General features: G+C 46.5%; 1 protein-coding gene across 1 annotated transcript in view; it reads left to right on the forward strand.

Annotated features, from left to right (window-relative positions):
- LOC125486002 (unconventional myosin-XVIIIb-like) overlaps positions 1 to 13,130 on the forward strand; it is a 280,703-nt gene that overhangs the window by 19,973 nt on the left and 247,600 nt on the right. The window contains exons 6-8 of the mRNA XM_048611748.1: positions 3,898 to 4,074; positions 5,364 to 5,562; positions 7,504 to 7,646. Coding sequence (XP_048467705.1) covers positions 3,898 to 4,074; positions 5,364 to 5,562; positions 7,504 to 7,646 — 519 coding nt within the window. The remainder of the gene's footprint in view (positions 1 to 3,897; positions 4,075 to 5,363; positions 5,563 to 7,503; positions 7,647 to 13,130) is intronic.

A 13,130-nucleotide genomic window follows, 5' to 3' on the forward strand; every position in this document is an offset into this window, starting at 1 on the left:
TTGAACCGCTGCAGTCCACCAGCTGTAGGTTGACCCACAATACCCTTAGGGAGGGAATTCCAGGATTTCGACCCTGCAACAGTGAAGGAACAGCGATATATTTCCAAATCAGGGTGGTGAGTGGCTTGGGGGGGGAGCTTGGAGGTGGTGGTATTCCCATGTATCTGCTGCCCTTGTCTTTCTGGATGGAAGTGGTCATAGGTTTGGAAGGTGATGTCTGAGGATCTTTGGTGAATTTCTGTGTTTGATTGTGTGGGGCTGCAATCTAATCTATACTCGGTGTGGACTCAGAGCAAGTTCAACAAACACCACAGAAAGTACTAGAAGCTGAGCTGGAAGGATCGGAGCCGATATTTTGTGATTGCCAAGATATTTTTAGAAAGTCTTATAAATAAACCTGTTGCATGCTTTAAAAACTAGTGTCACCTCTGCATTGTTTGAGACATATTGAACAAAACTGGAGAAGTGTGACATCACCCCAGGATGGATCTGTCTGATTGGCATCACATTTACAAACATTCTCATCCTGCGACAGTAATGGTTATGGCAGCAGTGTGCACCATTAACGGGAGGCACTACAGAAATTCACCAGGTCTCCTCAAGCAGCACTTTCCAAACCCGCGACCTCTACCATCTGGAAGGACAAGGGCGGCAAATACATGGGAAGACCACCACCTCTATGTTCCCCTCCAAACCAGCCTGACTTGGAATTTATATCCTTCACTGTTGCTGGGTTAGAATCCTGGAACTCCCCCCCCTCTCCAGGGCACTGTGGATCAACCCACAGCAGTTGGACTCGGCAGTTCAAGAAGGCAGATCACCACCTCATTCTCAAGGGCAACTACAGATGGGCATTAAATGCTGTGCCAGCCAATGATGCCCACCTCCCATAAATAAATAAAAAAAAAATATAAGGCAAGCAACACCTTGTGCGCGAAAAAAATGGGATGCCAAGTTTTATCCTCGTAAGTTCTGACATCTCACTCACTGGGTAGGGCTATCTTGTGGGGTTTGAGGCCCAGATGTTAGGGTGGAGGGAGCTCCTGGATATTGCTCTTGCTGGCAGTGTGTATGGTTTAGCAGGTGCACTGGAGGAGGGCTGTGACTCTCAGCTCACTCTGTGTCTGGGCAGATACCTGAAACTGCCAATTCAAGGAGTGGACTGACAATCTGGGAGCCTCCGTGTTCCCCTCAGCAGAGGTGGATGCTGCTGAGGCAGGCCCGGAGACTGTGAGCAGGCCTTGGCCCGGACGGTCCCATGGAGAGTTGAGGACAAAATAAGTGGGGCCAAAACCTGACAATCTCACTGAAGACATTCCTGGGCATCGATGTGCCCGATGCCCCTATTCCCAAGAAATCTGTAGGTGATCATAGATTCATATATCTGTTCCTGCCTCTGAGAACTTCCCTAGTGATGGGAATGTATTGGGAAGCTATGCCAATGTAGCTGTTGCTATTTGCAAAGCTATTCCCCACTGAGTTGGCAGAATCCTGCCCAGTTGTTCCCACTGGAAGTTACTGCTATCACGGCGATAGGACTCAGCCATGTGTTTCACCATTTATTTTCAAATAAAAGAAGCAGAACTCTTCAAGGGTTTGAAGCCTACAGTGAAAAGCTCACAACGTTTTGCAGTGATCTGACCTTCAATAGTGAACATTGTGTGTGCAGAAACAGTCAGCAGGTGTGAGCTCCATCTTGCGGTGTTTTAAGAGGACTGCACCCATCCCTTTGGGATCCTCGTTCATCCAAAATTTGTACCTTTGTCTCAAAGACTGCCACTTCTCAGTTGTCGGGTATCCAGACTAAACATACAAAATTCTTAGGTGGGTCGGGGTGGGGGGGGGGGTGGGGCAGAGGATTTGACAGAGTGGATGTAGAAAGGTTGTTTCTCCCAATAAAAGAGTCTAGGACCAGACGGCATGATCGCAGAATAAGGGGGTCGTACATTTAAAGCAGAGATGAAGAGGAGTTCCTCCTCATAGAGGGGAGTGAATCTGTGGAATTCTTTACCGGAAAGGATTGTCGAGGCTGGGTCATTGAATATACCCAAGGCTGAGGTGAGTGGATTTTTAATCCGGAAGGGAATGAGGAAAGGCAGGAAAGTGAAGTTGAGGATTATTGGGTCAGCCGTGATCTCACTGAGAAGCTGAGTGGACTTGACGGGTTAATTGGCCTACCTCCGCTCCAACATAGAATTATATGATGCAGAAGAGGTTTCTCAGCACATCAAGTCTGTACCACCAAAGCTACAACACTCCCACTTTCCTTCATTAGACCCAGAGCCTTGAATATTAGGATGCTTCAAGTGCTTATCCAAGTATTTTTTTAAAGGTTGTGAGGTTCTCCCACCTCATCTCCCCTCCCAACTAGTACATGCCAGACCCCCACCATCCTCTGGGTGAAAATCCTTTTCCTCAAATCCCCTCTAAACCTTCTGCTCTTCACCTTAAAGTGATGTTCCCTTGTTACTGACTCTTCACCTAAAGGGGAGCAGCTGCTTTCCATTCCCAGTCCATGCCCCTCATGATCTTATTCACCTCAGTCAGGCCCCCCTCAACCTTCTCTGCTCCAAAGATAGCAACCTGAGCTAATCCAGCCTTTCTTCATAGCTGAAGTCTTATGTTCTGAAGTGGAGAGAAGAGGGAGGAGTGTAGTTCTGATGGGCTGTGCCAACTAAAGCTGGCTCGCACCCTAAGGTTATACGGTGTTGTTAGATCTTCAGAACTCAGTTTGAGTTGAAGCATGGCCACATGAGCAGTGAGATAATCAATGGTCAACCATGCATTAATGCCCCCTGTGACATAGAATCCTAGAATCCCTACAGTGCGGAAAGAGGCCATTCGGCCCATCTGAAGAGCATTCCACCCAGACCCAGCCCATCCTATCCCCATAAACTGCAAATTTGCCGTGGCTAGCCCACCTGACCCGCATATCTTTGGACTGTTGGAAGAAACTCCAGCAGACACCGGGAAAACTTGCAAAATCCGTGCAGACAGTAGCCCAAGGCTAGAACTGAACCTGGGTCCCTGATGCTGTGAGGCAGTAGTGCTAACCACTGAGCCACCGTGCTGCCCCCGATTGTTTATTTCTGTTTAATTGGTGGAGGTATTTAATAAGTAAGAACATAAGATACCAGTGTAGGAGTAGACCACTTGCCTCTTCAAACTGTAAGGCAATAAAGTCATGGCTGAACTGATTGTGGCCGTAACTTCATTTTACTGCCTGCCCCCCATAACCCTCGAATTTCTCATCGATCAAAAATCGGCCTAACTCAACCTTGAATATATTCGATGGCCCAACCTGCACTGCTCCCTGAAGAAGAGAGTTCCAAAGGGTCATGGTCTATAAGGAACAGAAATTCTTCTTCATCTCCTACTTAACCTTGCTGTTTGTTTTATCTCAGGAGATTTAACGGGGTTGTTGTTTGTGACTTCCTTACAGCTACTAAATCCATGATGTTCCCTAAGGTTTTGGAGTAGATTTGTAGCTCGGGTTGTGGATGTTGTGGTTGGTTGGCTCGCTGGTTCGTTGTTTTTCCGCAGATGTTTCATTACCATGCCGGGTAACATCATCAGTGCAGCCTCCGATGAAGAGCTGTTGTGTTTTCCTGCTTGGTTTTAAAACTCTGGAGTCCGTTGAGCTGGATTACCTCACTTCCGGTTTTCCTTCTTAGTGGACTGTATATGGGGTCGAGTTCTATGTGTTTGTTGATGGCTTTCTTCGTGGAGTACCAGGCTTCTAGGAATTCCCGTACCTGTCTCTGCTTTGCTTGTCCCAGGATCTTGGTGTTGTACCAGTCGAAGTGGTGGTTCTCCTTATCCATGTGGATAGAGATGAGTGAGTATTGGTCGTGTCTTTTTGTAGCCAATTGATGTTCGTGTTCTCTTCACCCGCAGACGAACCCATCCAAATTAGATTATGCTGAGGACCTTGCACAGCTCATTGCCTTGAACGAGTCCAGCGTTCTCCACGTACTGCAGCATCGCTATGGGTCCCAGCTGATCCACACAAAGGGAGGCCCGAATCTCATCATCGTCAAACCACCAAGCAACATTTCCAACTACTCCGCAAAGGTAGCTGGGACTGAATAGTGTCTGAGAGCAAGATCAAAAAGTGGGGGGAAGTCATCTTCGCTGGGAAAGAGATTTGGAAAATAAAAATTTCCGGGAGTCGATTTTTGTTTGGAAAACTGGTGTCGGAAATACTTAAAGCAAAATTATTCACAGTATTAAAAGCGCAAGTGTTGGCTAGCAATTTAATTTCATGCAGACGGCTCCACTCCATGATGGAGTTGGTGGGAAAGGGCTAGCGTCGCTGGACTAATAATCCAGGTTAATGTGTTGGCTAGCAATTTAATTTCACGCAGATGGCTCCACTCCATGATGGAGTTGGTGGGAAAGGGCTAGCGTCACTGGACTAATATTCCAGGTTAATGTGTTGGGGCCAAAGGTTCAAAACCCACCATGGCAGCTCGTGGAATTTAAACTCTGTAAATAAAATCTGTAATTGTAAGTAAGTCTCAGTGTCGACCATGACAGGTATCAGATATTGGTGTAAAATCCCATTTGGTTCACCAATGTCTCTTCCTCAATGAAAGGAAACTACCCCCCTTCTCTGGTCTGGCCTAGGTGTAATTCCACTCTCACAGCAATGTGGTTGACTCTTAACTCTTGCCTGAAATGATCCTAGCAGGGTCCTCAGTCCAATGACAGTTAGCATTGTGCCAATAAATGTTTGCCTTGCCAGCAGTGCCTCTATTCCATAGAAAAATTGAAATAGGATGATCAGTTATGGTGTTGTGATGTAAGGTAATGTTAATAATCTGATAATCTCATGTAGTGATGTTAATTGAAAGATAAATATTGATTTGGGAACCCAGGGGATCTTCTTCAAATAATGCCACAGGACCTTAAAACATCCATCTGAGTGGGAAAATGGGCCTTGGTTTAATATTTCATCCGAAAGATAGCACCTCTGACAAGATTGAATCCTCTCAGTACTGCTTCATGATGTCAACCTCAGTAATTGCTCAGATAGTGGAGTGAGACTTGAAGGGCCAGCTTGCTGATTCTGAGGCCAGAGGGCTACTACAGTCATAGAGTTGTTCAGCACAGAAACAGACACTTCGGTCCAACTCGTCCATGCCGACCAGATATCCTAAATTATCCGGCAACTACTGAAATAATTGTGACTCACTGTGAGCAAGAGTAACAGAAGAGGCATCAGTCCTTGGTCCTGAGCCTTCCTGGGGTTCACAAAGCTTTGGCTGCCTTCTAGATATTGGCCAGGGTTTTGTGGTGATTTTCAGTGTGCTGTTTTTAAAGGATGGATGGTTTATTTTGCACTGTCTTTGTCTGTCCAGCTGTTCAAGGGGAAGAAGGATGGAATGCCACCTCATATCTTTGCTGTGGCACAGAGAGCCTATTGGAACATGCTGATCCATCGGAAGGACCAGAGCATCATTCCCTTGGGATGGAGCGGTGCTGGGAAGACTACAAGCTGCCAGTGTGCTCTTGAGTACCTTGTTGGTACAGCTGGCAGTGTGGGCACAACAGTGACAGGTGAAAACTGACCTTCCAGGCTTTACTGTTACAGTCACTCCTTCAGCTCCAAACCCTCTCATTTTACAGTCACAGAGTGCAGAGGAGGCATTTTGGCCCATCAAGTCTGCACTGAGATAACAAGGTGTGGAGCTGGAGGAACACAGCAGGACAAGCAGCATCAGAGGAGCAGGAAAGCTGATGTTTCAGGTCTGGACCCTTGAAACTTTAGCTTTCCTGCTCCTCTGACGCTTCTTGGCCTGCTGTGTTCATCCAGCTCTACACCTTGTTATCTCAGATTCTCCAGCATCGGCAGTTCCTACTATCTCTGAGGCTGCATTGACCTAGCCACATCTCCCAGCACTAGCCCCATAGCCTTGAATGTCATGAACTTGTTATGTTTGTAGCAAATTTCTTTTGTTGCCAACTTTTTGTGTCCTGCTGACACTTCGAGCCTGAAGATGTAAGGGTTAATTTTTAATCAGGCTTAACTGTGACGTTGTTACAGATACTGCACATTATCCCCTCGATTCCTGCACTGTGTGGTCCATCCAGCATCCCATTAGTATACCCAATCAGTGAGAAATCTACCCCAGTAATCCTACTGAGGTACTGGTGACTCCCTGCTGTCTCACTCGGGAGATCACAGTATAACACTTTCCTCGTTTGCATTTCTTTCCTGCTGGAAGAATATTGAGCAGAGCAGGACTACTGTTGGTCACTGCTTTCCCAGGTTGGGGGGTGCGGGTTGTTAATGAGGTATGTTGAGCCGCTTCCCCTTATCCATCACTCACTGTGACACTGACCAAGAGCAGGGCAATATTTAACAGGACCATGGGAAATGAATCATGGTTTACAAAAGTTGGCATTGTGCAGAGAGGCTGGAGTAAACAGGAGATTGCGAGGTCAAATTGCAGTGGTTCCTTTTCCATTTTGGATTATCTCTTTGACCTCTCGACTATGAAACCTTAGCTGCTGTTTTCCTGTTGACCAAACACACTGTTCGGAATAGTGCTGAGTCCTGAGCCCCCACTGAACCCGAAACATCGACTCTGCTTTCTCTCTCTACCGATGCTGCCATACCTGCTGAGTTTCCCTGGCAATTTCTATTTGTTTTTTTGGTTTCAGAACCCATGCTCCTCCTGGGACCTAATACTATCCCCATTACCTGGGAGCAGACACACCGTCTAACGTTGGGATTGAACTGCTCGCCTCCACTACTAGACCTGAAACCGCACACATCCCACCCCCTTAACCATTGCTCCCCCCAACCCACCCCACTTCCTGGGAGCTCCTAGCAGCCCCCCCATCCCTAAGGAACCTGAGACCCACCCGTCTCTCCACTGGACCTGATATCCCTGGTCCCCTTCCCACCTTGTACCTTACACCTTGCTTTCCTGGCTCCCTACTCACCTGGCACACTTACCCATCTAACTTCCCTTTCATAGGGGCCATTAATATGGCTACCTGCCATTCTTAAAAACTTACAAATGCGCAAAATGGCCGCTGTGATAAAGGGTGTTGGGTCCTAGTTCACCTATCCCTGACTATCCTACTATGTGAGGGACCTGTTAGAATTAAAGCAGGACTCCCGGATTTCTGCAGCAGTCCCGACTGGAATGTCAGGAATGCAGAGCCCATTCTTAATGTACACAGAAAGGATCAGACACAATCCGTGTGTGATTCCCTCTCCTTAGAAAATCTGACCACTTGGCCACACGGAGAAAATCTCCCTGACGTTGGGGGCATCGAGTGTATAAAATCTGAGCTGGATGCTGTGGGTTGTGTTGTGGAACGTCCTGGTTTATCAAGTGGCAACTCCAAACAATTCCACCTCAAAGACCACAAACCCTGAGCCAACCTCTGAAAGGAAAAACAGTACCGAATGTCATAGGCACTAAGAGAATCTAAATTGTAAGAGGTTATTGCCAGTCTGATTAAACAGGATTTTTTTTTATTCAGTGGAGAAGATCCAAGCGATGTTTACCATCCTCCGGGCTTTTGGCACCAGGTCCAGTCCTCACAATGACACCACAACGCGATTCTCCATGGTTGTATCACTGGACTTCAATCAAGCTGGGCTTGTATCTGCAGCTCACCTCCAGGTACTGCAAACCTCCCCAGGCCAGAATACACAAGGACCAGGGCCAGGAACGCCCCCCTCTCTCTACTGAACGGCATCTAAGATGTTCAACCGGGGTTAACAAAGTGCATACAGAGCAGATGTATCCCCCTGGATCTAGAACGAGAGTTCATAGTTTTAGGATAAGGGGGTGGCAGATTTAAAACAGAGATGAGGAGAAATTACTTCTCTCAAAGGGTCACAAATCTGTGGAATTCACTCCCTGCAGTGTGCCAGCAAACGAAATAAATTCAGGGAGGAGATAGGCAGATTATTCAGTTGTAACGGGTTAAAGGATTACAGGGAGTAGGCAGCAGAGTGAAGGTGTGATAGCTATGATTGTATTCAACAGCGGAGCAGGTTTTAGGGGCTGAATGACCTAATCCTGCTCCTAGTTCTTCTGTTCTTCTGACCACATCAGACTTCCAGCTGCAGCAGCAAGCTGTTTGGGAGCCAGGGATTTGTAATCCTCTCTGATCTGATTGATTGACCTAACGAAGGCAGTGCTTCATATTGGGAGATCTAGCTGAGTTAGCAATCCATCACTGGCCGTGAAGGACCAGATCCATATGCTCATACCTTGCTCTCAGTCTCATCGGGTGGCCAAAGGCACATGCCAACAATGGGAGTCGTTTCTGTATCTGGGTTGGGCTGGAAGAAACCATTCCCACACACACACCAGCGAGGCCATTGTCTATGTTAGTAGGATGTCCACTGGTTAGCCACCACTGTAGTAAGCTGATATGTCGCTCTGTGTCTGTAGGTGTTTCTGTGTGCCTAGGTATGTGTGTGCATCTGTGTGTGTCTTCGTGCGTGGGTTTGTACCTATCTATATGTGTGTTTCTGGTTGTCTGTGTGTGTGTATGTGTGCCTGTCTGTGTGTTTCCATCCATGTAACTGTGCCTGTGTATGTATGCATGCTTCTGTGTCTGTATGTATGTGTGCATGTCTGTGTGCATGTCTCTGTGTGCGTGTGCCTGTCGTGTGTGCATATCTGTATGTGTGTTTGTGTCTGTCATAGAGTCATAGAGCCATAGAGGTGTACAGTACAGAAACAGACCCTTCGGTCCCACCAGATGTCCCCGACTAATTGAGTCCCATTTGCCAGCATTTGGCCCCTATCTCTCTAAACCTTTCCTATTCATATACCCATCTAGATGCCTTTTAAATGGTGTAATTGTACCAGCCTCCACCACTTCCTCTGGCAGCTCATTCCATACACACACCACCCGCTGTGTGAAAAAGTTGCCCCTTAGATCCCTTTTAAATCTTTTCCCTCTCACCTTAAACCTATGCCCTCGAGTTTTGGACTCCCCTATGCTGGGGAAAAGACTTTGCCTATTTACCCTATCCATGCCCCTCCTGATTTTATAAACTTCTATAAGGTCACCCCTCAGCCTCTGACCATCCAGGGAAAATAGCCCCAGTCTATTCAGCCTCTCTCCATAGCTCAAACCCCACAACATTGGCAACACCCTTGTAAATCTTTTCTGAATCCTTTGTAATTTGTGTGTATCTGTGTGGTTGTATTTATGTGTGTATCTGTACCTGTGTGTGTGCCTGTGTGTGTGTGCATATGCGTGTGCCTGTGTGCGTGCCTGTGTGTGTGTGTGTGCGCGTGTATCTGTGTCTGTGCCTGTGTGTGTGTGCGTGTGTGTGCATGTGTGTGTGTCTGTGCCTGTGTGTGTGCGTGTGCCTGTGTGCGTGTATCTGTGTCTGTGCCTGTGTGTGTCTGTGCCTGTGTGTGTGTGTGTCTGTGTGTGTGTGTGTGTGTCTGTGCCTGTCTGTGCCTGTGTGTGTGCGTGTGTGTGTGTGCGTGTATCTGTGTCTGTGCCTGTGTGTGTGTGTGTGTGTATCTGTGTCTGTGCCTCTGTGTGTGTGTGTGTGTGTGTGTGTGTGTGTGTGTGTCTGTGCCTGTGTGTGTGTCTGTGTAATTCCCCTGTTTTAGACTGTCCCCTCTTGCCTGGCAGTGATGAATGCCAGCAGAATTCTTCTCACCTTGCGCCTCCATCTTCCAGATTTTAAGCTTAAGATATTTGTCCATGTCACAACATTTAAAAATAAGTATTAATCAAAGATCCTGTGAAAAGATAATGAAAGGCCTTACATTACAGCAAGGCCAAAATATACAAAAATGCCTTACAATTTATATTTTCTCAGCGTGATTATTCGCAAGGTGTCGACATTGCTAGAAAGATTTATTGTCCATCCCTAATGGTCGTTGAGGGTGGTGTTTATGATGCCATCATCCCTATTCTTGGCTAACACTTCTCTCCTGACTACATATAACACTGGCACACCGCAAACCATGGAGTGGAATTGTACATAGCTGCTTCTCAGATAGCAAATTGCTGCTTCTTTTCCCTTACCCTCCTTCCCGGCCAGAAATGGATTCCATTCACCGGGTTTTATTTGAGCAGTGGACATCTCAATCATTCCCAGTGGGATTGTACTGAAGTTGTGGAACACCCCCCACTTACTGACTGGATACAGCAGTAGACGTGAGAGTACAGATAGAATTATTTATTGCAATGAGATCTCTTCTTGATATTCAGAGGCGTCGAGCTGATTTTAGAACAAATCAGTATGGAGTCTGTTTTGAATGGCCTCATTGTGTCCTGTTGTTACATATTCATCCATTGGGCTGGTATCTCCACACTTTGCTCAGCATTGTCCCTGTTCTGCCCTTGTGTATTTGCCCAGTTCAGTTTGGCCTGGTTTGTATCGGTTCAACTTTCTGCATCCACCCCAAAGGTGGGTTTGCAAGGAGGCAGGTAGGGGGCAATCCCCTGAAATTCCCCGGATGGCCTTTCCACCCTTTACCCGGCTGTCCTGCAGTTTCTTCGCAGGAGGGTTGAAGGCAAGGCTGGCTGTTTGTTATCCTCGAATCAACCTGTCCAGGGATGTTATTACACTTGACTTGAACCCAGGCCTCATGCCTCAGAGACAGGGACATTACCACCATGCCACAAGAGTCTCCTGGGCAGACTGGCCTGCACTTTCCCCTAGTTGAGGCTCTTAAGTGGATAATTAATGAACACCAAAGGTCCATATCTTGTCTGGCCTCCATTCCCAGGCTGGTGGGATGGGTCTGGAAGCAGGAAGGATGCCTGGATAGTGACTCTCCTTTGGTCTTGGGTGAGAATATTGATGTGGGCTATCAATGACCTCCTTTCCACCACAGTGACCCCCTGCCCCCTCCCCTCCCCTCCCCCACTTCCTGGTGGTTGTTCTCTCACCTCCAGCCTCTCCATCAATTCTCACCAACTCCTCTACTCCGCATCCCCACTGGAAGACCACTCATATTGACTGGGTCCTGGACCCTGGGAAATACACAATGGACACTGCTTGCAGTTCCAGACCTGACCATTACAGCCTGTGGCAATGTTGGGGCTACTCAGCTGCAGGCCATTCTGATTGGTAATAGCTCTCTGTGGTAGGATGTCCTCCCAATGGATGGACCGGAATCCAATCTCCAGCCAATCAATGCTCCTTGGTGGTAAGGGCCACTTGAAAAATCTTGCCCCATGTGTGCAACCCTGAGCACATACTCCATCTCAACAAGTAAGGTATTGAGAGAGTGCTGCACTGTTCGAGATCCTGTAAGTAGGGCATTAAACCACAATTGTGCTTATTTTTTAAAGAAGGATGTTGAAAGAACGATAAAGGTAAAGTGATTGGGTTAGATTTAGGACAGATAACCTCAAAGGGGTGAAAATCTCTCCATCACAACATATATAACCCTAATGCTGCATTCCATTGAAATTTTGGATCATTTGTCATTGCCACTCCTGGGAGGGGGAGGGGGGCTGTGGTTTCCAAAATAACATTGCATACTCTCTCTCTCTTCTGCATACAAAATATTTTTCTCCCTTTAATTGTTTTAATCTGGAAAATTAGTTATAAGGGATATTACTGAAACCAGTCTTTGCTTTTATATTTATTTACAGTGTTAAATATTACAAGTATATGCCTCTTAACCCAGCTAAATCACAGTTTTAATCAATGTCTCTTTGAATGGGCCCAGGTGAAACCCCAATGAATAGCTACCATCTGCATATATTTACACACAATCAATATATAATTTACATCCATGACTTAGGCATCGTCTGCATTGAGATAGTACAAACCCATCTTGCCTTTTTGGCTTTTGACGATGGCGTTTACAGCTTGGGCTAATTGTTGAAGAACCTTACATGGAGAATGTGCAGTTTAGCCTTTTCTCCCTCCCAACAATGAAGTAGCTGACGTTGTGAAGTTACGACATTACTGAACATTATCATGTCCTACTGCATAGCACTGTGCTACACACACGCGCGCACATACACCTACATTCACACCAATACTCATAAACACATCTGTACTTACAACACACATCACACACACACACATTACACTCACACATGCGCACACATACACCTACATTCACACCAATACTCATTCGCCAATGTGACGCCACTGTTTAAAAAAGGAAGTAGACAAAAAGCAGGTAAATATAGGCCAGTTAGCTTAACTTCGGTAGTGGGGAAAATGCTTGAATCTATCATTAAGGAAGAAATAGCAAGACATCTGGATATAAATTCTCCCATTGGGAACACCCAGCATGGGTTCATGAAGGGTAGGTCATGTGTAACTAATTTGGTGGAATTCTTTGAGGGCATTACTTGCATGGTGGACATTGGGGAAGCTGTGGATGTGGTGTATCTGGATTTCCAGAAGGCATTTGACAAGGTGCCACACCAAAGGCTGCTACATAAGATAAAGTTCCACGGTATTACAGGTAATGTATTGGCTTGGATAGAGGATTGGTTGACCAGTAGAAAGCAAAGAGTAGGGGTAAATGGGTGTTTTTCTGGTTGGCAGTCAGTGGCTAGTGGTGTGCCTCAGGGATTAGTGTTGGGACCGCAATTGTTTATAATTTACGTAGATGATTTGGAGTTGGGGACTAAGTGTGGTGTGCCAAAATTTGCAGATGACACTAAGGTGAGTGGTAGAGCAAAGTGTGCAGAAGACACTGAAAGTCTGCAGAAGGATATAGATAGTCTAAGTGAGTGGGGAAAGGTCTGGCAGATGGAGTATAATGTTGATAAGTGTGAGGTCATCCATTTTGGTAGGAATAACAGCAAAATGGACTATGTTTTAAATGGTAAAAATTGCAGCACGCTGCTGTACAGAGGGACTTGGGTGTCCTTGTGCATGAATCGCTAAAAGTAGGATTGCAGGTGCAGCAGGTAATTAAAAAGGCAAATGGAATTTTGTCTCCCATTGCTAGAGGGATGGAGTTTAAAAACAGGGAGGCTATGCTGCAGCTGTATAGGGTCCTGGTGAGGCCACACCTGGAGTACTGTGTGCAGTTTTGGTCTCCTTACTTGAGAAGAGATATACTAGCACTGGAGGGGGTGCAGAGGAGATTCACTCGGTTGATTCCAGAGTTGAGAGGGTTGGATTATGAGGAGAGACTGAGTAG

Source organism: Rhincodon typus, chromosome 24, assembly GCF_021869965.1.
Source record: "Rhincodon typus isolate 14 chromosome 24, sRhiTyp1.1, whole genome shotgun sequence".
In the NCBI taxonomy this organism is placed as follows: domain Eukaryota; kingdom Metazoa; phylum Chordata; class Chondrichthyes; order Orectolobiformes; family Rhincodontidae; genus Rhincodon; species Rhincodon typus.